This window comes from Balaenoptera musculus, chromosome 4 (assembly GCF_009873245.2).
Source record: "Balaenoptera musculus isolate JJ_BM4_2016_0621 chromosome 4, mBalMus1.pri.v3, whole genome shotgun sequence".
NCBI lineage: Eukaryota > Metazoa > Chordata > Mammalia > Artiodactyla > Balaenopteridae > Balaenoptera > Balaenoptera musculus.
This window is the reverse complement of record NC_045788.1, coordinates 131,816,824-131,843,347: the sequence shown is the minus strand read 5'-3', so window position 1 is coordinate 131,843,347 and position 26,524 is coordinate 131,816,824. Positions and strand designations below refer to the sequence as shown.

Below are 26,524 nucleotides of genomic sequence, written 5' to 3'. Positions count from 1 at the left end.
AGACAATGGAGATCCAGAAAAGCCAAGGGGTAGATCTACTAAAAACTATATTTTCTTTTTTATTGGCCACACCACATAGCACTCGGGATCAAACCCGTGCCCCCTACAGTGGAAGCGCGGAGTCTTAACCACTGGACCGCCAGGGAAGTCCCCAAGAACTATATTTTCTAATGCAATGTTGGTGGTCCTATGTATGACTACTCCGAGAGAAGCAAAATGGGCTTAAAAAAATATAATCGTAGTTCAGCTGAGAGATAAAAAGGGAGTGAAATAAAGTAGATGATAGATGGGCCCCCAAAGAATACTTTTTGTTCCTTCAACAAATAATTAAGAGTACACATCTCACATCCTAAAAGAAACAAGTACACTCTTCCTTCATCCTGCAGCTTTTCCCTGGGGCCCTCACAAACTTGCCTTCACAGTCAAGGCTATAAAATATCTCCTGCTGCCTTCCCTTCTTTTTTTCTCTTTTTTTTTTTTTAATATTTATTTACTTATTTGGTTGCCCTGGGTCTTTTTTTTTTTTTTTTTTTTGGCCGCGTTGGTTCTTTGTTGCCGCATGCAGGCTTTCTCTAGTTGCAGAGAGCGGGGGCTACTCTTTGTTGCGGTGGGTGTGCTTCTCATTGCAGTGGCTTCTCTTGTTGCAGAGCACAGGCTCTAGGCATGCAGACTTCAGTAGTTGTGGCACGAGGGCTCAGTTGTTGTGGCTCGCAGGCTCAGTAGTTGTGCCGCACAGGCTTAGTTGCTCCGTGGCATGTGGGATCTTCCCAGACTAGGGATCAAACCCGTGTCCCCTGCATTGGCAGGCGGGTTCTTAACCACTGCACCACCAGGGAAGTCCCTGCACTGGGTCTTAATTGTGGCAAGGGGGCTCCTCAGTTGCGGCTCCAGGGCTCCTTAGTTGTGGCATGAGAACTCTTAGTTGTGGCATGCATGTGGGATCTAGTTCCCAGACCAGGGATCGAATCTGGGCTCCCTGCATTGGGAGTGCGGAGTCTTATCCACTGTGCCACCAAGGAAGTCCCTGCATTCCCTTCTTGAGGGCACATCAGTTTGGCTTCGGCCCTCTCCACTCCTGCCAACGTTCCTCCTGAGGTCCCAGTTGCTAGCAGGTACTTTCTAACCTTTACCTTGCTGACTTCTACCTTCAGCACCGGACCAGGCTGACCAATTCTCTCATGCTCTTTCTCCGCCTCTTCTCACTCTAGCTTCTTACCCCTCACATAGTTGAGTTTCCAGTCTCGTGTCCCTTGTCAGTTTCAGCTCCTCCCAGCATGCTTTGCACTACTGACTCCCAGATCTCCATCTCCTCTCAGCCATCTCTCCTGACTCCACATGTGTTTACCCAACTGCCTCTTAGACACCTTCACTTATTTGCGCCAGGGGCAGCTCAAACTCCACAGGCCCCAGAAGGAGATCATCTGGCCTTGGGCATGTTAGTTAACTGAATTGGGTCTCACTTCCTCAACTATAAAACAGAGGCATTACCGATAGCCACGTCATACAGAAGCCCGTTAAGATTAAACGAAATAACACAGAATAGCATGTCAGATAGACTCTGGCACATGGTAAACGATCTACAAGTGTTAAACCATTACTGTGCCTTCACTCAAACCCATTCCTTCCTACCCATATATTCCCTAACTTATAAACCCACCACCCATGTCCTTCATCAAGCCAATACCTAGAGCATCCTCCTTGATACTTCCCTCTTCCTTAACCTCATAGTTGTTCTGTCCCAACCCATCCATTCCCCTTCTTAAGTATCTGACCTTGTCTCTCCTCTACTCCATTGCCTTAAGCTCTCAGCATTTCCTGGGCTGAGGGCTAGGGCTATTCTTTCCCTGACCCCACTCTTGCTACTCTACACATTAGTCGTGAAAGAGCATATTGCATGACACCACTCTCCTCTTAAAAGCTTTCAATGGCTTGCCACTGCCTTGGGGACAAAATCCAAACTCCTTGGAAGGACACAGAGGCTCTTCAGGACCTGGTCTCAGTCCTCCTCCTTACTCCCTGAGCTCCAGCTAGGCCTCCTTGGGTAATGCCACAGTACTCGTCAAGCTCAGTCAGGCCACAGTGCCTTCTCCAACCTCTCTTGCTGCTTCTTCCAGACATAGATCGGGTGCCACTTCCTCTAAAAAGCTTTCCTGGACTTCCAGTCAGATGAATATCTTTGTCCTTTGTTCCACAGAGTCTCTGCCCTAACACTTACCATGCTTTAGTTATTACCCGCTCATTTGCCTATCCTCTCCCACTAAATCGAGCTGCCTGCGGGAAAGAAAATTATCTTTTAATTTCCATATTCCCAGAACCCAGCACAGTGCCCCGCAGGCAGTAGGTTGCAAGGGAAGTTAATCAGAACAGTCTTTCCACCTAAAAGGAAACAACGTGGTTTGGGGAATCGATATTAGTGTTTAGCGAATCCACTCCTCTCGCGGCACAAGGCTGCACAGGGGTTCTTTTAGGCCTGCGTGGATATCCAGTGCCTGCATGTCCTTCTCGGCGCTTCAGCTCAGGCAGATTTAACCCTCACGATTAGGGCAGACACAGGACTGCATCGGCAGAGCCTGCACGGGAGCCTGCAAATACACGCCCAGGGGGCTGAGGTCAAATCCTGAGCCCTTTGTTCCAGGCAGCGGAGGGCAAGTGGCTCCGAGCCCGCCAGCCCTGACGGGTGCAGGGCCTGCCTGGGCAGAATGGCACACAAAAACGCACCGGGGACCGCCGTGTCGGGCAGGGGCGCGCGTGTGCACTGGCCCTCTCCGTGCCAGACTCCTGGCCCTGGGATCCCGCGCTCTCCGGCGCCCCTCTCAGGGTCCCAATCTCTGGGCTAGGCAGACTTCTCGGCCCGCGGCCGCAGCGGGCGGGAAAGCGCTCGGCGGCCCAGCGTCACGCGCTAGCGGCTGGGCGGGCGGCGCGCGCGCACGCGCGGGGGGGCGGGGCCAGCGTGGGCGGGGCGGGGCGGGGCGGGGCTGGGCTGGAGCCGGGCACAGGAAGAGCTGGGAGGCCCGAGCCGTCCCAGGGTGCCCTGCGCGGCGTGGACTCGGGCAGCTGCCGCCATCCCGCTGGCGAGGGGGAGAGAGAGGCCCGCCCGCTTGCCGGTCGGGCCAGTGTGGGCCAGTGCGTGAGGGCGCTGGGGGCCGTGTCAGCGAGACGCAGAGCGCAGCCGCCACCACCAAACGGACATGTTGGAGCCCAGGGCCGCCGCCGCCTCTTTTTCCTCATTCTCCGAACGGGACTGAGACGGGGCCCGCCACCCCGCCGCCTCTGCCTCTGCCTCGGCCGCCCGCCCCGCCGCCTCGGCCGCAGCCTCTTCCTGCCCGGCCTGCAGCTCCGCAGCTCATCGTCTCCTCCGGCCGCTCAGGCCCGGCCGGTTCCCCGGCCCCGCTCCGCCGCGGCGCGAGGTCTATGTGACCGGCGGGCCCGGAGCAGCCGCCGCCGCAGCGCGAACATGGACGCCGTCAACGCCTTCAACCAAGAGGTGAGGGGTGCTTGGAACAGGAGGGTGCCGGGCCTGCCGGGGAGTCGGGGCGTCGTTTCTCCTGCCGCCGGAGGTTTAAAGCTTAGGTCGGGGTGGGGACGCTTCCTGCCCCGGTTCCGGGGCGGCGGGGCCTGCGCGGAGCGGCCTGTGGCCCGGGGAAGTCGCGGCGGCCGCGGGAGCCGACCCCACACCCCTCCCCCACCTCCCACTCCCGGGCGGCGACCTCGGGCTGCCCCTCTCGCCCCCTTCCGGCCTCCTCCAGCCCGCGTCGGCGCCGGTGCCTCTAACTTCGCTCCCTTTCAGGTCCGGGCGCTCTCGCTCTCTGCTCCCAGCCTCGTTATTGGCTTCGCGGTACCGGGAGCCCGCAAGGGGCTAAGAAAGAAGCGCGGGCGGGCGTAGGGGGCGGGGGGAGCCGGAGCATCTGCTGGTCGCAGGGCTGACGGAGCGGCGGCCTCGGCTCTCCTGTTGCTTGGGCCGCGGCGCGACAGCGGCTGGACTCTGATCCCGGGTCGGGGAGGAGTTGGAGAGGGTGTTCATCCCCCTCCCCCGGGATTCCTACACTTGGGAAATGGGCTTAATAAACGGGGCTCCTTATGCTACCGAGTCGTGAACCCAACTCTCTTATGGGCTCTGTGGCCCCAACGTGACACCTAAAAAGTTGAATGGGAGAGAAGAGTATTCGCTCCGCCTTAGACCGCTAGAATGCCGGCTTTGGCCTCCAGTCCCCCACCCTCGCACCCTTCTCGTGGTAGTTAATCCTCGGCTCCCTTCTTTGGGAACATTTACATGTGAAAACCTCCCAAAACCGGGAACAAAGCTGCCTGCCGCCCTAAAGCTCTCTGGTTGTATCTCCAAACATTCCAGGTGCTGTTTTTGAAGCGTAGAGCCCACACATTTCTATTTTTCAGAATTGATTTGAGGGGAGAGGTCTTGACCATTGATGATTTAAAATGTAGTTACAGAATGGAAACAATTGTCATGTGTTGAGTTGGATTATCTTCCTTTTCCAAATACTGAAGATAAACCCAGCACTGAAGAAGTCAGATGTAGTAGTGTAGTGCTAGAAGTCTTGGGATAGCGTTAAAAACTTGCTGCATCTCACAGTGAGATTTTTGTAGTTTCACTTGTGACAGAATTAGGGTGCAGTAACTTTCACCTTGCAGTGCTATAATATCATAGCCTCCACTAACACTGCAGTTAGCACCGTTTATTGCTTTATCAATTATCCTAGAAATGATTTGTCTTCAACTGATAGATACATAACATGTCTTAACTGCAGAAGTTGGGCAGTGTCTTGTAAAGTTCAGTATTGATTATTTTCAAAATGACGAAATAGTATTTTCTGATTTTTGATGGCTAGAGAATTTGTGATAGTGCCCCAAAGATTTCAGGGTTGGAAGTTGACTTTGTTTCCTTAAGGCAAAATGCACTGGAATGTTGGCTTCATGAGGGCAGGGAGTTTCTGTTCTTTGCTTCCTCCCCCCCAGCATAGCACATGGTTGGCAAATACTTGTTGAATGAATGAGAATTTATTTTTTAGAAGATAAGTACATTTCTTTTTCAAGATAAAAACTTTCTGAATGGTTTTAACGAACAAAGAGGAGGGGTTTTAGTGTATTCTTAAGATCAGAAGAATTTAATTCTGACTGAGACATTTAATTCTGATTGAGACATTATGGAAGTTCACATTAAGCACATTATTAAGCAGTGTCTTATGTTAATTTTGGAAAAATGTCATCAGTAGTTTTTACTTTGAAAACCAAAATTAGGAATGATACTCCTTGAAAAAGGAAAATGGTATTTTAACCTTTTAAAATGTACAAAGTGAGAATTTTCTTATCATTGATCATTTTCCTCTTTAAATAATTTCTATTTCCATTCCTAGTCTTTATCACTGCAAATTGCATTATGTTAGGTGTATGTTACCAATTCCAACTCTCTTCTGCCAGACTTTCTTCCCAAAACACTTTTTTCTGGAGAAAATAGTCTTTCTTTAAAATCCATCTCCTTGTGCCTGCCTGATTGTAGTGCTTCTCAGTTAATTCCCCCCATTCATAAAATGTTATTGATTCGTTCAAATCTGTAACTTCAAATCTCCCAAATCTTCATTTTACAAACTTTTGAGAACCTGCTTAGCTGTAAAGCTGTGTCCTTAATACGATGGCACTACTACTGAGGATCTCTGTCCCATAGGAGCCTAAACTAATAGAGGACACAAAACTTAGGCAAGTAGCTTTAATATGGGATAGAATGGCTTCCTTTGGGGCCCTTGTAGAGTACTGTGGGATGGCCGTGGGGGTTTAGACTTGGGCGGAGAACAAAGTGTCAGTCTCAGGATTTCCGAAGGTGTAGGAAAAGTAATTCAGAGGCTACAGTGGTGAGAAATAAGGAACAGTAGTTTGACTCCTGAGACTACTGGAAAGTAAGAATCATTAAGGTATCAATAATTTTGGGTCTGACAAGTTTCACATCTCTAATGTGTTTGAATTCCATTTTTTTTTTTCCAGGCCGTGGATAAATTGAAGGTTTTAAGTAGTGGAGTGATAATCAAAATACTGCTTGGTTTGTAGTATATATTGTAGAAGGCAGAGGTTTGGAGAAATTTGGTGGGTCGGAGACTGAGGTAGGAGAAGCAAGTAGAATCTGAACTTGGCATGTCTGTAGAGGGAGTAGAGAGGAGGGGAAGGATGTGGACCAGAAGAATCCATGGACTTGACATCTGGTAGGTTTAGAAGCACCTTTTGCCCACACATTCTGAGTGCTGGGATAGGGGGGATGCTGTTAACGCGACAGGCAGTCATCAAAAGTATATTTAGTGGAGGGGAAAATATGCTCGATTTTGAACAGTTTGAGTGGAACAGTCATGTAGAAATTTTGGGCAGGCAGTTGCTCATGTAAGACTCAAACTTGGAAGCAAGAGTTAGAAGGAGACATCAGGGAGTCACTCTCAGATGTGCCCTAGAGAAAATTGAGAGGGGGAGACAAAGGAATTAATATTTAATAAGGATCTATATAGCATGTCCGTCACTTTATATATACATATCTAAGTTAATACTCCTACAGCCTTGCGTAGACATCCATTTATAGGTGAGGAAACTGATTTTCAAAGAAGTTGAATAATTCTCAAGGGCATACTACTAGTTAATGGTAGAGCTGAGATTTGAATACAGATGGTACCCTCTTAATTGCTGCCTGAAGGTAATATTTTATATAATACCAGGGGAGTGGTCACAGGTTAAGACTTAAGTAAGAAAAAGGCCACAAAATTTTTTGAGGGTAACGGAATCTGTAGTTTAAAGTTGAATGGTGATGGGAGAGATAAGGAAAGAAGAGGTAGCAAATGTAAAGTAGTTGGGGTTTTTTGTTTGTTTTTGTTGTTGTTTTAGAATTTTGGTTGTGAGGTATTCCCAGGGAAAAGTTGCTTCAAGGATGACGGGAAGGAAGAATAATTAACAGTGTAGTAGGCACTGGTGCTAGCCCTTTGGTGTGTTTATATAGTGTATATATAAAGTCTTAACCTAAGTAAGTGGTGTTCAAGCCCTGGTCTCTATTAGATGGGCATAGAAGTTAAAGCATGTTGAGGGAGGGGATGTGCAAAAAAAAAGCGTGGTTTAAAGCAGCTAGGGGGATTAGTTAACTTAGAGCAAAATTGTGGATGAGAGGAAGGGGACAGATCTGAGGCACAGGTGAAAGAGGTCAGCATGCCTGTGATAAGAGAGGAAGGAAGATAAAAAAGACAAGGTTATTAAAGACATTTTGACGGGACTGTTATGGCAAGACACCGTGTTAAGTGTTGTAAAAGATGGAAAGATGAGCAAAAAAAATCAGTGATACTTAATTGTGTTCTACTGTGTTTATATACACTCCTTAATACGAAGGGTTCGGTAGTTCATAAGTTTGTTGAATGGATAAAGGTTATAGATAGGATTTTTTAAATCCGTAGATTGCATTTTTAGCCTTTAATCAGTCTTCTCTAAATCCAAAAGAATAGCTCTTCCCTCTCCCTCACTTTTTTTCTTTTTTGGCAGCATCTGTGATTTTAAGATGTTTAAAGTACAAAAAAAGTGCAGAGAATATAACAAGCATCGAGAGTTGTTATTATTTTATGTGTTTTTAATTTTAAAATAAAGTATTATAAAGTCCTTCTTTCCTCCCATCCCCTCTATCCCCCCCCCCGCGTCAGAAGCAATCAATAAATGAATTTAGTATAATATCAATCTCTGTGGTCCTTAAACAATATAATATTCTGTATTTTGATATACATGAGTAGTATATTGAACATATTCTGCAGTGTTTTTTTGCTTAAACATTATTAATACTGTATATTAAGATTTAGTTCTTTCTAACTGCTGTGTAGTATGCTGTTATTTGAATAGACCGTATTTTATTTATCTGGTTCCCCAGTTGATGAACATTTGTTTCTCATTTGTTACTGACAAACACTGCAATGAACTTTCTGAAACATGTCTCTTTGTGGAAGAGTTTCTCTAGGACAGCTGTTCTCAAACTTTGGAGTTTGGCTCCTTTAAACTCTTAAAAGTTGAGGACCACAGAGAGCTTTTGTATCTGTGGGTTATATCTTTGATATATACCATATCAGAAATTTAAGCCAAGAAACACATTTATTAAAAATAATGTACCTGTTACATGTTAACATAAATAACATTTCTAATGAAAAATAACATTTCCAAAACAAAAAAATTAGTGGGAAGAGTGACATGGTTTTATATTTTTGCAAATCTCATTTAAACTTACATTTAATAAAACTTGAATTCTTGTATCTACTTTTTCATTCAGTCTCTTCCATCAGGTAGCCTCTGGAAAGCTGCTGTATACTTGTGAGAAAATGAATGAAAAGGGCAAGAAATGTCTTAGTATTGATATGAAAACAGTTTTTACCTCACAGACCACTGAAAGGAACTCAGACACCCTCTTCCCCACACCGCCGCCCCCAACCCCCAGGATCCTGGAATTACTTTGTGAGAACTACCGTATGGAGGTGGTATGCATATAATGCTACTTTGAAGTGCAGGAAGAAAATATGAGTGTTTTTATATTTGTGTTTATCTTTAAAATCAGACAAATTAAACTTTATGAGTAATTTTAATACATGAATTGACATTGCTGCTCTTATTCACTTGGGCTGTCAGTCTTGAATCATGTTACTCTAAAGGAAGAATTGAGTTCCACATCTCATTGGGGAGCTTGCCACTCTTCCTATTCCCACTGGAAATTGTTCTGTATGAACTATTGTATATTTTACCTATTGATTACTAGGCATGATTGTCTTCTAGAATTTAGGTCATATGATGAGTATTGTATGTTAAGCATTTTTTTTTAACCTGTAATGTCAGTCTGGTTGCTTTTTGATCATTCCTTTCTTCTTTGAGAGGTCTATCTAAAGAAGTGGACAAAGATTTGAAACACGGTTCTTACTGTGTGGAAGAGATGTAGAGGACCAGGGCAACAGAAGTAAAATTGGAGGTTTCTCTTGACTCATTTGACAATGTCATGCTGTTAATCACAGGAGTTGGGATATTAAAAGTTATAGTTTTGTTCCTCTGCTCTTTCTTGACTCAGAGAATTGCTTATCTCTGACAACAGTAGAGGTCTGGCTTTATGGTGAGTGGAATAAAGCTGGCTCTTCAGAGCTTTCTGTAGCAGGATTTATCACTGATGTTCTTGTTGAAAATATTCCTCTCCCTAGTCTCTCATTATGTTTAGTATTTTGTTTCAGAAAAATGTGTGGACATACGATAAGGAACTGATTCAGAGAAAAATTGGAGTAATGGAAAAGTTGGCTTGTAAATCTTGTGAAACAGAATTCAGGAGATAAAAGAACCTAATAAAAAGTTGACAAAATGGTAGTTGGTTTTTGTATGTGTATGTTTTGTTTGTTTTGTGTTTTTTTGTTTTGTTTTGTTTTTGGCTGCGTTGGGTGTTTGTTGCTGTGCACGGGCTTCTCTTGTTGTGGAACACGGGCTCTAGGCGCGCGGGCTTCAGTAGTTGTGGCGCACGGGCTTAGGTGCTCTGTGGCATGTGGGATCTTCCTGCACCAGGGCTCGAACCCGTGTCCCCTGCATTAGCAGGTGGAATCTTAACCACTGTGCCACCAGGGAAGTCCCTGTTTGTGTATGTTTTTGTGGGAGTGTTTTTTTGTTTCCCAGGTACAAATCGTAGGTTGCTCTCCTCTGACATGGAGCCCAAGTGAATATAATTCGCTTAATCATTACAGGAAACTTTTTTTTGAGGCATAGTCGATTAACAATATTGTGTTAGTTTCAGGTGTGCAGCATAATTCCGGTTTTTTTGCAGATTATATTCCATTGCATGTTATTATATTATTACAAGATATTGGGTATCTCTGTGCTATACAGTAAATCCTTGTTGCTTATCTATTTTATATATAGTAATTTGTATCTGTTAATCCCATATGCCCCCCCCCCTTTGGTAACCATAAGCTTGTTTTCTGTGTCTGGGAGTCTGTTTCTGTTTTGTACATAGATTCATTGTATTTTTTTTTTAATTAATTTATTTATTTTTGGCTGTGTTGGGTCTTCGTTTCTGTGCGAGGGCTTTCTCTAGTTGTGGCAAGCGGGGGCCACTCTTCATCGCGGTGCGCGGGCCTCTCTTGTTGCGGAGCACAGGCTCCAGACGCGCAGGCTCAGTAGTTGTGGCTCACGGGCCTAGTTGCTCCGCAGCATGTGGGATCTTCCCAGACCAGGGCTTGAACCCGTGTCCCCTGCATTAGCAGGCAGATTCTCAACCACTGTGCCACCAGGGAAGCCCCCCATTTTATTATTTTTTAGATTCCATATATAAGTGATATCATATGGTACTTGTCTTTCTCTGACTTATTTCACTAAACATTCTCTAGGTTCATCCACGTTGCTGCAAATAGTAATATGTCAGTTTTTATGGCTGAGTAATATTCAGTTGTGTATATATACCACATTTTCTTATCCATGCACCTGTTGATGGGCACTTAAGTTGCTTCCGCGTCTTGGCTGTTGTAGATAGTGCTGGTGTCGAACGCTGGGGTGCATGTATCTTTTCGAATTAGAATTTTTGTTTTTTTCTGGATATACACCCCGGAATAGAATTGCTGAATTATGTGGTAGTTCTAATTTAGTTTTTTAGGGAACTTCCGAACTGTTTTCCATAGTGGCTGCGCCAATTTACATTCCCACCAACAGTGTAGGAGGATTCCCTTTTCCCCATACCCTCTCCAGCATTTATTGTTTGTAGACTTTGATGATGGCCATTCTGACCCATGTGAGGTGATACCTCATTGTCATTTTGATTTGCATTTCTCTAGTAATTAGAGATGTTGAGCATCTTTTCGTGTGCCTGTTAGCCATCTGTGTGTCTTTGGAAAAATGTCTATTTAAGTCTTCTGCCCATTTTTGGTTTGGGTTTGGTTTTGGTTTTTTTGATACCGAGTTGTATGACAGGTAACTTTTCTGTAGCTGTCTGTCTGCATTTAAAACTCATTTCAGATACACCTTGATAACATGATAGGAAAAAAGTTGTTACATAAATGATGAACTTTTAGTGTTATTGATAACATTTGTTGAGATAATATGCGGAATCTTTTTTTTTTTTTTTTAGCATACTTCAGAGCAACAGCATGCAAATTTAATAAGCCTAAAACAAGCTATGCTATGTTATCAGGTAGTATATAGGATAAGCAGCTTAGCTATTAACAGTTGAAATTTTGGTAGAGTTGGTAATAGTTAAATTTGTATTAGGCCTTACCAAGATCTGTTGAGAGCTTAATCTTGAAGAGACATGTCTACGTTTCTGTGTTAATAGTAAGTGTAATTAAAATGTACTGTCATGATTTTTTTTTGAGAACTAGAAGATTGCTCAAACAGTATTGTAATTTATTATGCTGCAATCACCTTGATCCTTTTCAATATTTGCATGGTTTGTCGATTACTTTTTATTGTGTTATAGTTAGAGCTCTTTATTGGTGCTTGTGAATTCATGGATAAATACATAGAAACTTTGATAATACTGACGAAGCATTGTACAGGTTAGTAGTGAATTCAACAAGAAATCCAGTGAAACTCTGGAGTTAAGAATTAGAAGCCAAGCCACTATGGAGAACAGTATGGAGGTTCCTTAAAAAACTAAAAATAGAACTATACGACCCAGCAACCCCACTACTGGGCATATACCCTGAGAAAACCATAATTCAAAAAGAGTCATGTACCACAATGTTCATTGCAGCTCTGTTTACAATATCCAGGACATGGAAGCAACCTAAGTGTCCATCGACAGATGAATGGATAAAGAAGATGTGGCACATATATACAATGGAATATTACTCAGTCATAAAAAGAAATGAAACTGAGTTATTTGTAGTGAGGTGGATGGACCTAGAGTCTGTCATATAGAGTGAAGTAAGTCAGAAAGAGAAAAATAAATACCGCATGCTAACGCATATATATGGAGTCTAAAAAAAAAAAAGGATATGAAGAACCTAGGGGCAGGACAGGAATAAAGATACAGATGTAGAGAATGGGCTTGAGGACACGGGGAGGGGGAAGGGTAAGCTGGGACGAAGTGAGAGAGTGGCAAGGACATATACACACTACCAATGTAAAATAGATAGCTAGTGGGAAGCAGCCGCATAGCACAGGGAGATCAGCTCAGTGCTTTGTGACCACCTAGAGGGGTGGGATAGGGAGGGTGGGAGGGAGACGCAAGAAGGTGGAGATATGGGGATATATGTATATGTATAGCTGATTCACTTTGTTATAAAGCAGAAACTAACACACCATTGTAAAGCAATTATACTCCAATAAAGATGTTTAAAAAAAAAAAAAGAATTAGAAGCCAAGTTTTGGATTGGGGGGCGGTTGGGAGATAGCAGGGCTCAGTGAAAAGTGGAGGGCCATCCAAGTACCCCTTGAAAGTTATAATTGGTGTTTGGATAATTTGTGATTTTTGGTGTAAATCCATGTGGGTCACTTGGAAGAGATCGTAGAGCGGTAGTGTACCTAGCATATTTGACATCCAGAGCAGAACTTTCTTTTTCTTTCTTCTTTTTTTTTCTTTTAACACATTCCTCTTCTACAACAAAACTATTCTCAGAAATAATCATGAAATTGGCCAGGAAAGAAATTTGAACTTCATGCCGGTTACAAATAAATATTACAACAGAGAGAAGTAATTGATTAATATTTTTAAAATTTCATTAATACTTTTTTTGATAAAAGTAGAAAATTTTATCTACATCCTGCTCTGTCACAGTAATGAATAATAATATTCCAGTTTCTTTTTAAGCCTTAACTTCTGCATATTTGTCAATGATTGTCAGTTGATTTTCACAATATTTGAGTTCAGTAGACAGTTATAGTCAGATTTAGCAATTTTATCTTCACCTGTAAGTGACTGAAAAAACACTTCTCATTAATTCTAATTACTAAAGGTTGTATGTGAAGCAGCACAGATACAGTAGTTGGGACGTCTTAAACATAAGGTTTCCTTTAGCAGAAATTTAGAAAAAGCTCACTTCACAATAAATTCTAGAAATCACAATACTGTCCATGTCTTTTTTTGGCATCGATTCTAGTGACTTACAAATGTCCTCTCAGTCAAAAAAATTTCACTAAAATATTTTCACCCAGAGTTTCAATGTAAGTCTCTATTAAGATTGGTGAACATCTTTGAAATTATGTGTAATGGCATTCTCCGTAATTTTTTGTTCAATGGATCATCAAGCTTTGTGTTTCTTTGTTCAAGACTAATTCTGGCTGTTTTTAAGTATTTACACCAGAAAAAAAGATATATCAGGAAAGAAGAATTGCAAACAGCTATCATACTTTAAACGTACCATTTAAACATAACGAATACATATACATAGGAACTACAGAATTGGAGATGTAAACTGACCCTGAGGAGAGTGCAGGCTGTCCTGAACCTCTTTGTAGTCATTCTCCAAATGAACAGGTGTAGCGAATCTGCATGTTCTATGCACTGATCATATAACTGGAAGGTTTCCTAATGAAATTCCACGTAGAATAGATTGCTTATTAAAGGATACATAATAAAAATGTACAGATTTGATGCTTATGTTTTAAAAACTTAATCAGTTACCACAGCAATAGTTTTAAAAACAAGAATCTCAGTCAACAAAATGTTTTAGGGGAAGGAATATTTTATCCCTGATATATTTAGAATTGCTAGTATTTGGTGATAAATAAAACAATTCTCAGACAGGTTTTATTATTTTATTTAGATATAGACAATTCACCCACTTTTTGCCTTCCCCTGGGTGGACTTTTCCCACTGCCCCTCTCTAGGTGTGTTATTACTCTGGAGAGCAATAGTTGACTACCCTATAGTCTGTAAATCTTTTTTCTGCAATATCCCCTAAATATCTTTATGCACTTTACCATGAGTATGCCACTTTATTCCTCCTTTTGTCAGAGCTTAGTTTTAGCTGATGTAGAATTATAATACCCTGCTTAAAGGAAACCTATAATAAGGAAATTTATGGTAATATTGCTTTTAGGAAACAAAATACTCTTTTAAACTTTAATGGTCATATATTTTCTAGTTTACTGTAATTAAGAGTTGCTGGATGATATATCACTTTAGAAAGGACAGCCACATTTGGGATTCAGAGATACGTTCAAATCTTTATAAAGGCCTTAACCATTTCTGAGTAAATATAAGAGCATATTTTATAAAGTTAGGGGTTTTTTAAATATATGAAATAATCCAAAATGGGCAAATCCATAGAGATAGAAAGTAGATTATTGGTGTTGGTATGGGGGAGGAATGGGGAGTGACTGCTAATGGGTATGGAATTTCTTTGGGGTGTAATGAAATATTCTGAAATTAAATAGCATTGATGGTTGTATAGCTCTGAATATAGCAAAAACTACTGAACTGTACACTTTAAAGGGGTAAGTTTTATGGTATATTAATTATATCTCAAAGCTGTTTAAAGAAAAACACCAAAAAGTCAGGTCTTAACACCATTTTCATTGTTTTGTTGCTTGATCTGATTTTCTATCAGGTTGAAAACAATATCTCTTAGCTACTGAGTGGCTCTGGAAGTTATTTTGTTGATCCTGAATCCTAAGTTTGTTCAAAGGATATCTTTAGTTTTTACATGCTATTTTAAGAAGTAATCCAGTGGAGCCAGTTCAAGGGAAGGACAGGAAATGAATCCTGCATTTGCTCATTAAATACCAACCAGATGCCAGCATACCGGTTAGGTGTTTTATATATGCCTTTACCTTCCTTCCATTTTAGAGGTAAGGAAACTGGAGGGGTGGTGTGATTTGATAGAGTGCTGTAAGAGGCTGCCTGAGCCCAGTCCACAGCCCCACATGGCTACTCTGAAGTTTTTTGAGCAGCTGATCTTTGTCTACTGTATTGTTTATGAAGGGAGAGGGCTCCCTAAACAACTTTTGTGTATTTGAAGCAAGGTAGCAAGGCACTGTAATGTATATTGTGGAAGGATCGCCAAAGTTTAAGAATGATGAAGTTTGGGAGTTTTTAAGTCATCCACAGTAATGCAATAGATACAATCAATGTTTAAAACTTAAGATATGCTTTTAGGTGTTTATGTTTCATTTACTAATTTATACTCACAATTAAAATTTTAAATTAGGGATTTTATAAATGTTAACATTTTCAGTTTTAATCCCATGCTTTTGTATAGATCTAGTCATTGCAACTTTGTGGGGAGAAAAATAGGTATAGATAAAATATATAATATATGAGATAATTTTTTTTCTTCTAATCAGATGATTTTATATCCTGGAACAAATTTTTATTTCTTTGATTGACGTCTGGAAGGAACTATGTAATTCATAAAAATGTTTTATGGGGGCTTCCCTGATGGCGCAGTGGTTGAGAATCTGCCTGCTAATGCAGGGGACACGGGTTCGAACCCCTGGTCTGGGAAGATCCCACATGCCGCGGAGCAACTAGGCCGTGAGCCACAACTACTGAGCCTGCGCGTCTGGAGCCTGTGCTCCGCAACAAGAGAGGCCGCGATAGTGAGAGGCCCGCGCACCGCGATGAGAGTGGCCCCCACTTGCCACAACTGGAGAAGGCCCTCGCACAGAACAGACACCCAACACGGCCAAAAATAAAAACATAAATAAATAAAAGATTACTATTAAAAAAAATGTTTTATGGCCAACTTTGGTTGGACACAAAGTTTAGTGAGGCATAGTAAAAGTGATTTTGAAACCTGGCATCTGTGCTAGTAAAGTAGAGTAATGGCATGGATAAAATATTTGGCATTTCCTAAAATCACATCCTGACCTATTTCTCGAACAAGTGAAAAGGAAGGAGTTGAGGATTGATTGCAGTTCAGTGAATCAAAATGGAGGTAAGGAATAAAAAATGACGTGTTGTAGTAAGTGGAGCTGAAGGAGTTAAAAGCCCTGATTCGGGGGAGGCAGCCTTGGTTCTAAAGTAAAAAGTTTGAGTGAAGGGTAGACCCTTGGAAATTGTAAGGGAGTTAGTCTTAGATGAAGAATAAATTAGGGCATACTTTGAAGCAAGGTAGCAAGTGAGTTTTCAGAAATTAACTACTTAGAAAATTAGTCCTGCCAGCAGCAAATGGTAATAGAATTAGGGGCTGGTGATATAATTAAAAAGTGATGAAGTTTAAACTCCTGTTTGCTATATTACTATATTCTATTTTTGTAAAGCACGTAGAAATGTAAGTAGTTAACTTGAAAGTGGTTTCATATTTAATATTAACAGTATGTATTTGAACTTTGTGTATTTTGTAAAGCATTTCTCTAAATTCTGGAACCAGGAGAAAAGTTTATGTGTTTGTGGGAAAGTGTAGTAAGGTAAAGAAATGTAGACCGAAGTATGAAAAAATTTTTAAACTCTTTAAACTTGAGAATATTATTTGCAGCTTTGTTGTTTGTGAAAATATCTGGTTTGGAAGCTTTAGAAGTCTGAAAAGTGAATTTTATGGAGAAATAAATAGAACTATTTTGTAGTGTTTAAGTCTAAAGACCCCGCTCTGTAGGAGCAGGAGAACAGTACAGTTTCTTTTTCTCATCTCTGTTTTAAAGAGCCATGTAAATTTGCTCTGTTGTTAGGTATATTTTGTATTAATGCCAGACCTGTCTTGTCTCCAGACATTGCTCTAAGCAAGTGGAAAATTGGTTAATTATTTGCGTTTCAAAGGATTTGACTCTCTGGAAAGTAAATACAGTTTACATGGGAGTAAATCATATATCAGTAATTAAAAGGGATGCTTTCTTTAATGCACAGATGTCAAAAATATATTTAAGAAATTTTTCAGATTTGGGTTTTATATGCACAAAGGCTTCAGTTATAAAGATTTAAATGGCAAATTTTATTTTTATTTTTAAAATTTTGTTTAGCAATTTTGAAAAGTTGTATTAAAGGTTTACAAGGCATTGATTTAAACATAACTGTTAACTTCAAAGACAACGATTTACTCCACGGACAAGTTGTACCTGATAATGATAGATTCTCTGTATATTTATTTACAGTCAAGTTGGAGAAATGCATTTTTGTGTCTCAGACACAAAGTTTTTCATTGTTAATCCATGAATTTTAATTTTTTCATTTTAAAATTAATGCAAATTTTGGGACTTCCCTGGTGGTCCAGTGGTAAAGAATCCGCCTTCCAATGCAGGGGACGCGAGTTCGACCCCCCGGGTCGGGGAACTAGTATCCCACATGCTGTGGGGCCAACTCAGCCTGCGCACCACAACGAAGATCCCAAGTGCTGCAACTAAGACCCGAAGCAGCCAAAAAAAATAAAGAAAATAAATAAATTAAATAAATATTTTTTAAAAAAGAATGAGAAATCACAACAAAATAAAAAAAACTTTAAAAAGAAAGTTTATAAAAACAAAAAAATAAAATTAATGTGAATTAGGTAAATTTAAGCTAGAAAATAAGAAAGTATTCTACCAAATACCATTAACATTTTAGAGTATTCAGTATTTTTTTCCCTTCCACTTGTGTTTGGAAACTTTATATATGTTACCAGATCTTTTTATAACATGAATTATTTTCTAATTTTAAAAGTCATCTTGGGAAATTTGGGAACATCTGATTATTGTAGATTTCTAAAAGTGGAATTGTTGGTTTAAAAGATATGGACTTTTTTAGTTCTTTGCTTCATGCTAATCTACACTCATGCCAGTTAGATAATTGAAGAACTGTATCTCATTGTCTTAATTTATACCTTTTTGACTATTGATAAGACTGAACATTTTTTTTCTATATTTATTAATTAGTTTGGGGTTCTCTTTGTTATTGAGCTACTCTCCTCTGTGGCAGTTTTCAGTTTTATTTTATCTCTTACTGTTTGTATGTGCTATTGATTAACTCATATGCAATATTCTGCTTTCAGGTAGAGTGGCATGATGATACTTGTCTAGCATGTGCTTGGCTTGCAGCTCCCCTTTCCCTGCGTGCCCCATCTCTCTCTCTCCCTCTCCCTCTCCCTCCCTCCCTCTCCCTCCCTCCCTCCCTCTCTCTCTCTCTCTCTCTCTTTCACACACACACACACACACACACACACACACACACACACACACACACACACACACACACACACACACACACACACACACACACACACACACACACACACACACACACACACACCTGTTCCCCCCCATCACATTAAATGCCCAGTATTAAGAAAGTATTAGCTTTGGTAAAGGCATAAAATGAAATGCCAGGTAAGAAGGGACTGTAAACTATCCTTACCTAATTGTTCTAGCAGTAAGTATTTTACGGAGCTATCTTCAGGCTATAATTAGATGGACAAAAAAGCATCTCTGCGGAGATGATGATTTTAAAAAGATTTTTCCACTAAGTTTTCTTCTGTTAAATTTAATGTGTACTTTATAAAATATATTTACAAGCAAACATTTAAGTTATGTTGGCTTTAACTCTTGATTTGGTTGAAGCCAGTGTATCAGATTTGATGAGTCAAATGAACGAAAGATGAGAGAAGACTGTAGACTTGAACACTTTGATATCTTCATCTGTCAGAAGGGAGATTTGAGTACCAGCCTGTTACTGTGCGTGTATGTATTTCTTTTTGGAAGCATTCAGATTTTTTCCTTAAATTGAACTTTGTAATTAATTAATAACAGGAGCTTAAGCCAGAATTTGTCATCTTGGAGGTCATAATAGCAAAGGAAGGAATACTAGATATAATCAGTATAATTCATTATAAAAGAAAGTTAAGGAAAGCAAATACTTAAAAGTTTAAGGGGGAGGATGGTAGGAGTAAGTATCCCATTGAAAGAGATTCTATCTAGAGATATCTAGTCACTAGGAGCCAGAACAGATTCTCACAGGCCAAATTAAACATTTTTCTTTTGTAAAGTTTGTTTGTCTAGTGATGACTCTAAACCAAATATTTCAGAAAGATATTTGTCATGATTTCATCATGAATAAATTTTAAAAATACATAGATAGGATGAGAGTATTGTTAAGTGAATTTTAGCTGACTGGCAGGGCCCAAGGAATATCAGATAAGGTCATCCTACAAGTAGGTCCTGTTCTTTTTAGTTTTTAAAAAACCATGGTGTTGGAGGAATGCCATATAAAGTAGGTTCATGAAATTTACAAACTGATTGGAATAGCTGCTACAATGAAAACAGAAAATCATTTCCAGACTACCTAAGTAGATTGAAAGGACTGTCAGAAACCAACATAAAGTCAACATGAAGATCTAGTTTTGATAACGATTCCAGTGAAAACAGTCTGAGGGTTTCAGTTGATTATAAATGTGAGTTAATAATGAATTAAGCACTATTTTTAAAAAATAATAAATGATCTTCCCTACCCCAGGATGTCCATGTTCTGAATCCTAGAACCTGTGAATATGTTTCCTTACGTGGCAGAAGAGACTTTGCAGATGTGATTAAGGGTTTGAGTTGAGATAATTATCCTGCATTATCTGGATGAACCCAGTGTAACCCCAAGGGTCCTTCCTTGAGAGAGGCAGGAAAGTCAGGCAGAGAAAGTGCTCTGACAGTGGAAGCAGAGGTTAGGGAAGAGAGAAGATGCTATGCTGCCAGCTTTGAAGATGGAAGAAGCAGCTATGAGCCAAAGGAATTTAGGCACCCTTTGGCTAGAAAAGGCAAGAAATAGATTTTGACCTAGAGCGCCCAGAACGAAGGCAGCCCTGCCAACACCTTGGTTTCAGACTAGTGAGATTCTTTTTTTTAAACAAGGTACAGTTTTATTTATTTTTAAATTTATTTATTTATTTATTTATTTTTGGCTGTGTTGGGTCTTTGTTGCTCCGCGCAGGCTTTCTCTAGTTGCGGCGAGCGGGGGCTACTCTTCCTTGCGGTGCACGGGCTTCTCATTGCGGTGGTTTCTCTTGTGGCGGAGCACGGGCTCTAGGCGTGCAGGCTTCAGTAGTTTTGGCACACAGGCTTAGTTGCTCCACGGCATGTGGGATCTTCCCGGACCAAGGCTCGAACCCATGTCCCCTGCATTGGCAGACCAGATGCTTAAACACCACGCCACCAGGGAAGTCTGGAGATTGTGACTTCTGGAAGTGTTGTTTTAAGCTAATGTGTTACTGCAGGAATAGGAAACTAATACAAAAGACAATCCACTAGATTCTACAGGAATATATCTGGGCCCTGTGTATTTTGGTTTATCATACTTAAAAGGAATTAGCCAGGATAGTCGGATCTAGAAATCACATCATTTGGCTAATAGTTGAAGAAGATAAGAGAAACGGAAACATGCTTGGTTATATTTATTTTATCACATGAGAAAGATCACTGTTGTTCTGTGCTCCAGAGGCAAAACTAGAACAGGAGAGGGAGGGAAGGTTATCAGAAGGGAGATTTGGGGTCAGTACAAAGAAGACTGCTGTAACCATTGGGGCAGGTTAGTTATGAGTTATTAAGCCTGTGGACTAATATGGGACCTGCCAGGTGTATTGTGAAAGCAGTTCTGAATTTGGTATGAGTACTGGATTACGTACTAAGGTGCTATACAGCTTTAGAACTCTTTGATACTACTGTATTTTCAGTATAGAGAAAATTTCTCTAAATTCAGTTAGCACTTGAATAGTAGATGTAATACAAAAAAGGTATTATGGTAAACCATAACAAAAAATTAAACTCGAGGTGTGTGTCAAGATTCCCAGGGCGTTATATACCTCTATTTACTGAGCCATTTATATGTCAGGTACTAGGCTAAGAGATTTATATACATTATCTCATTTAATCCTAACAGTCTTATGAGGTGAAATGAGTACTACTAATCCTTTTTTTCAGATTTCAGAAATCCTTGAAATTAGAAAAGGTTAACTAAAACTTGTCAAAGTTTACACTGTTAATAAATAGCAGAGTATCATGTTACTTTGACTAACCCCCAAACACTATGAATTCTACAGGTGTCATGGGCCAAATATGCTCCTTCCTTATCTTCTTTTGAAACTGTTCTTTATTGAATATAAGGGATCATTTGTGCGTGATTCTTCAATAATTTTTAGAATACTTTGTAAATCAGGCACCCAACAGAACAGTGTTCATATTTAGTATTTTCTAATAGTTATTTAGCTGTGATAGCAAAAAGACAAACTCATATCTGTTGCTGACAAGTATTTTTTTCTTACTAAGGCTTTCTAAGGAGGTTTGTACCTTTGGGTCCTACTGCTGCTATTATTTTATATAAGAGAATTGCATGGTTTTCTCTGGCTGCTTTGACACATTTGTTTTTCTTTGACAGATTACATTAATTCTGATGCAGATCTGTAATAACAGGGAGAACACTGGCACCTAGTGATGTTTATTGAAGCACTTGCCCTGTTGCAGATGATATACTAGTCGTTCCATACACAAAAACTAATTTATAGCATTTGACCTTGCCAAATAACCTTTAATTTCTGTTATTTTCCTGGTGTTCCTTTGTGCAACCCCCTTCTCTGTACCACATTGAAATACTTGGTATACCCTAGTTAATTATATCATCTTTGTTCTCGTCTTACTCATCCTCATGGCTTTGATTCTGTGACCTTTCAATTTCTAGCAGGACCTCTTCTTTGTTCAAGATGCATTTTCCAGTCTGCTGAAATCTCTACCTGAATATTCAGTAGGCATGCCAAATTAAATTCAGTATGTCTCATCATTATCCCTGAATCAATACAATATACGTATAGACAGGCACAGATGCCTTCTTGATATTTTGTCTGTATTCCCCATCATAGTTAATGGTCTCTGCATGTATTTAGTCAATAAGCAGCATTGTATAAGGAGATGACTATGCTATTAAGGATTGTAAGCTTTAAAATCAACAAATTCTAGGCCAGACCCATTCCCTGGGCATCATCTCAAAATAGGTGTAACAGTCTATGTTAATTGTTAATATGATTAAATAAGATAACGTACCACCAAAGGTAATTCTTCCTTATACATAAGCACTCAGTGTTGGTTCCCTCCTCTTTTCCTGAGTTGTGCCTTCTTTAGTGGAATAAACACCCTTCCTCTGTCTCTTAGATGGTAGCACTTGAATGCTCTCTTGCTGTTCTATTGCCTGTAGCCTGTATTTTAATTTTTTTAAGTAAATTATGATTTAAGTATAGACTGTGGAGCGTTTCATCAGAAGATAACAGTGGTCTGTCTTCTGTGCTCAGTTGTCTGTTTTGTTTTGTTTAATATGGGGAGTTCCCTACTGCGGAAATAATCAAGAAGTGCTATTTGGGACATTAAATGAATATTAGCTCTGGCTTAGGCTTCATTGAAATATGATTCTCTAAGCTTTTAATGGCCAGAGAAGTAGTTCTCACTGTTGCTTATTCTTTTTTTTTTTTTTGGCTGTGTTGGGTCTTTGTTGCTGCACGTGGGCTTTTTCTTGTTGCGGCGAGCGGGGGCTACTCTTCGTTGTGGTGCTCGGGCTTCTCACTGCGGTGGTTTCTCTTGTTGTGGAGCACAGGCTCTAGGCGCGTGGGCTTCAGTAGTTGTGGCACGTGGGCTCAGTAGTTGTGGCTCGCAGGCTCAGTAGTTGTGGTGCACGGGCTTATTAGCTGCTCTGCGGCATGTGGGATCTTCCCAGACCAGGGATTGAACCCATGTCCCCTGCACTGTCAGGCGGATTCTTAACCACTGTGCCACCAGGGAAGTCCCACTGTTGCTTATTCTTAAGATCCATGTGTAAACTTTTTTGTATCCCCTTTCTCTGCTTTAAGGTCCAGAGAAGGAAATAGAACCACGGTAATAAACAACTGTCTTAATAACTTTTATAAGTTAGAAATGGGCAGAACATGCCCTTTTATAAAATGTGTGCTGTATATTTCATGCAGTGTTGATATTTTTCAGTTTGTGTTGAAGTTGAAATATTTTAAATCATTTTGTATTTTCTCATTGGTTTTTATAGTTTCAAAGATTACCATCTCCTTTCTAATTGTTTTTCAATTAGTGAGCCTTTATTCTCAAGGAGAATTTTAATTATGTTGGTAAATAAAATGATAAAGAATGACCTTATTTATTACTTAATCCCTTTTTAAAAAATGAATTTCTCTGTTAATATCTTTGTGTTTTTCCCATTTTCTGTGTCTTAGTATTATTTATGGAAAAATTCTACCTTTCTCTGCTTAGGCAGAGTATGTATCTGGTTCTTATATTGATTATATCTTTCATTGCATACTTTTTCTAAAAATTACTGTTACCGTTGTCTGTAGTCCCTTGTGTCTGTAGTTTTGAAAAGCTGTGAAAATTCTGTTGCCAGGGAATTTAAGGTATGTTGCCAGGTAGGGCTATTTATTCTGGGAAAGGAGACTTTTGTTCTTTAGGGTAGCCTCTTAGTAGTGGTCTAGTAAAGATGGTCTATGTCTTAGGGGTTCCATATTTGAAATACCAACATTAATTAGAAAGAAATGGAAACATGGTTCATATAAGGTTGATAATGCTCAGGAAGCCCTGAAACTTATTTCAAGATGTATTTTTAGAAGAGTATGTGTGTGTCTATGATTAAAACAAAACAAAAACAAGAATTTAAGAAACTAGATATAAGCTTAATGTCTTTTATCTTTGTAACCCTCTATGGGCTGTCATTATATCTTGGTTGGATTTAAACTTTAGGGGGAAGGAGTATGTATGTGTGGTTAAGTCTCCTGTGAGCACCTGATTGTTGGATTTACTGTAGTGAGATTTGTTAAATATGGTGTCATTTTTATTCCTGACTAAATCAAGAAATTGTGAATTCAAGCTTTATAATGGCATGTTAAATTTCTTGCCTGATGTAATACATGTGTTTCTCCAAATGAACGTTAGAATTATTTGAAGTTCTCCAAAATCTCAATGAAGTTTGGAATGAAATATTAAATATTGAGTCACAGTATTGCTGTTTTCAGTACAGGAACATGGTGTGTTTGTTTCCATTCAAGTCATTTTTGAGTTCTCCAGTAAAGTTTTGTAATTTTTTCTGTTACAGATTTTATAAATAGTTTACCTTTTTCCCCCTTTTTTGCTACTTTTAATATGATTTTTTCCCATTGTATTTTCGAAGTGGTGATGCCAGTATGTAGGAAAGCTCTTGTTTTTCTTTGCTAGACGAATTATTAAACTTAGTTCCAAAAATTTATTATTCTTTTAGTTAATATATTACAAATATATTTGTAGAACTGAAGGATTAACCTCTAATTTTACTTGTAATTAAACCATTTTTTTCCCCTTTTTCTGTTTTTTAAGCTCTTTTCACTTATGGATATGAAACCTCCCATCTCTCGAGCCAAGATGATTCTCATCACGAAAGCTGCTATTAAAGCTATTAAGGTAAGAGTAAAAGAAATATATTTAATTTGGAAAATGTTTTTGAAATTTTGAAAATGTTATTGTTAAATGTGAGAATTCATCTTGTGAATTAGTTCAGGCCTGAATCGAAGAACACTAACCAGGTTTTGCTGAAAGTACATAATAATACAGTATGGTGCATCTACATTGTAACGTATTATTTCAAACCTGTTTTGTTGTTAGTATTTCCCCTTTATATTTTTTAGCTTTACTGAGGTATAATGGACAAATTCAGTAATATCATGTAACAGAACACGATTTGATACACGTGTACATTGTGAAATGATTACCTCATTAAGCCAATTGACCACGTCCATCACCTCACATAATTGCCTTTTTTGTGTGTGGTGCTAAAAAAAGTTGAACTCATTGAAGTAGAGAGTAGAATGGCAGAGGGTTTTTTGTTTTTTGTTTTGTTTTGTTTCATTTAATTCTTATCATAAATCAGTGGAGTATTAACTTCATTTTTATTTAAAAACCTTGGACTTCATGAAATTAAATGTCTTACCCAGTCACACCTTAAATAAGTGAGTCTCTTTAAAAACTGCATTATTTAGTTCCAGTTCCACTGTTCTTATCCCTCTCATAAAGTTCCTTGATAAACTACTTTATGAAGATTTACTTATTAAAAATCTAAGAAAAGGACCTTGTGTTTGGGGGAATTTTTGTAGTTTTCTGTTTTAGTTTGTAGTTTCTTTATGATTTGTTAAGATTTTTTCAGTTGTTGACTACGGGTTGACTATGGATTATTTCCAATGTTTTTTTCAGTATTATCTTGGGAATTAATTCAAATTGTGCAAATTTCAAGATTTTTAAGTATTTTTCTAATTACAGGAAATGTATAAGTATGTAAACTGCATAATGATTTTCTTTTCATTCTTTTCAGCTTTATAAGCATGTAGTTCAAATAGTAGAGAAGTTCATCAAAAAGGTAATTATCCATTTATTTATTACCTCATTTTAGTTGTGATCAGTATTTGTAATTTACTTTGTAAATTGTAATTTGGATAATTGCTTCTAAAGCCACTCTACAGAAAAGTTGTCACTAGAAGTTCTTTTTAATCACTAGAGTTTTTTTTGGTTTTTTCCTAACAAAACAAAAATTTATAGCAGTACTATTGATGGAGCACTTACTATGAGGTAGGATTCAACAACAGTTTCTTCTCTACTGAACAGGACTCTTCCTTTAGCCTGATGTGCCTCCTCTCCCTTTTGCCCTGTCTACTCTCTTGACATTTAACTCATCTTGGAGTACTTCAAATGAAATCACTTCGTAAAGTTTTTCCAACTTGCCCCTGCTCCCATCATAATTAAACAGTTTTTCAGTTCTACAGTTATATGGTGTGATTAGCACATGTCTTTCTCAGTAAAAGACTGAGAACAGAGGCTTACTTAGACATCCTTGTCTTCTCCCCCAACCTGGAGCTGTGCCATGTAGTACACACTAATAAATGTGTGTGGAAGTGTCTCTGGTCCATGGCCATTTAATACTGGCTGAGAGATAGGAGTTAGAGCTCCAACAGACCAAAAAGTATAGTCAATAGAGGTTTTTATAGTAGCAAATCAAAGTACCAGTAAATAAAACGGAAAAAAAATTAAAATTACCTATATGCCAGCACCCCAGTTATGATGAATATTTACTCATGTTTTAGTATGTACATGTACATTTATAAAAGGAAAATGGAGACATAGGCTGATGGATAACCTGCTTTTCCCACGGAATTTATTATAAACATCTACAAAGTGTTCTAACATATGATTGTTTTTCACGATTTACTGAGCCAATTCCCTATTACTGGACATTTCACTTCAGTGGCTAGCCTTGTGGAAAAAATTCAGAGGCATCTTAATTGTTTTCCTTAGGATAAATTTCTAGAAATAGACTTGATGGATCAAATAAGGGCTTTACTTTTATTGCTAAATCATCTTTCATAAAGGTTGTACCACCAGAAATGTGTGCAGGTGTCTGTCTATTCATTTTACCTTGTCAATTTGAAAGGCGAAAAATGACCTCTCCTTTTAGTTTTTGTTTCTCTGGTACTGTACTTTAATAGAATTGAAATTGATATGTTGTTAAAATGATCTCCTTGATAATTTTAAAAGGTAAAAATTATTTTTTTGAGCAGGATGAATTACAGCAGAGATTTATCCATAATAAGTGGATTTGTATGGAGGTGGCTTAGGGATTGGTAAAGTAATGTTGATTTTGGGAAGTTGTGCGTGGGGAGACAGA

The 26,524-nt window shown here is 39.4% G+C and overlaps 1 protein-coding gene across 1 annotated transcript in view; it reads left to right on the top strand.

Annotated features, from left to right (window-relative positions):
• The first annotated feature begins 2,981 nt into the window (after nt 1-2,981).
• The window catches only part of SCAF4 (SR-related CTD associated factor 4), a 58,894-nt gene continuing 35,351 nt past the window's right edge, over nt 2,982-26,524 (top strand). The window contains 3 exon segments of the mRNA XM_036849726.1: nt 2,982-3,484; nt 24,190-24,273; nt 25,178-25,222. Of these exon segments, the coding sequence (XP_036705621.1) occupies nt 3,455-3,484; nt 24,190-24,273; nt 25,178-25,222 (159 nt within the window). The 5' untranslated portion in view covers nt 2,982-3,454.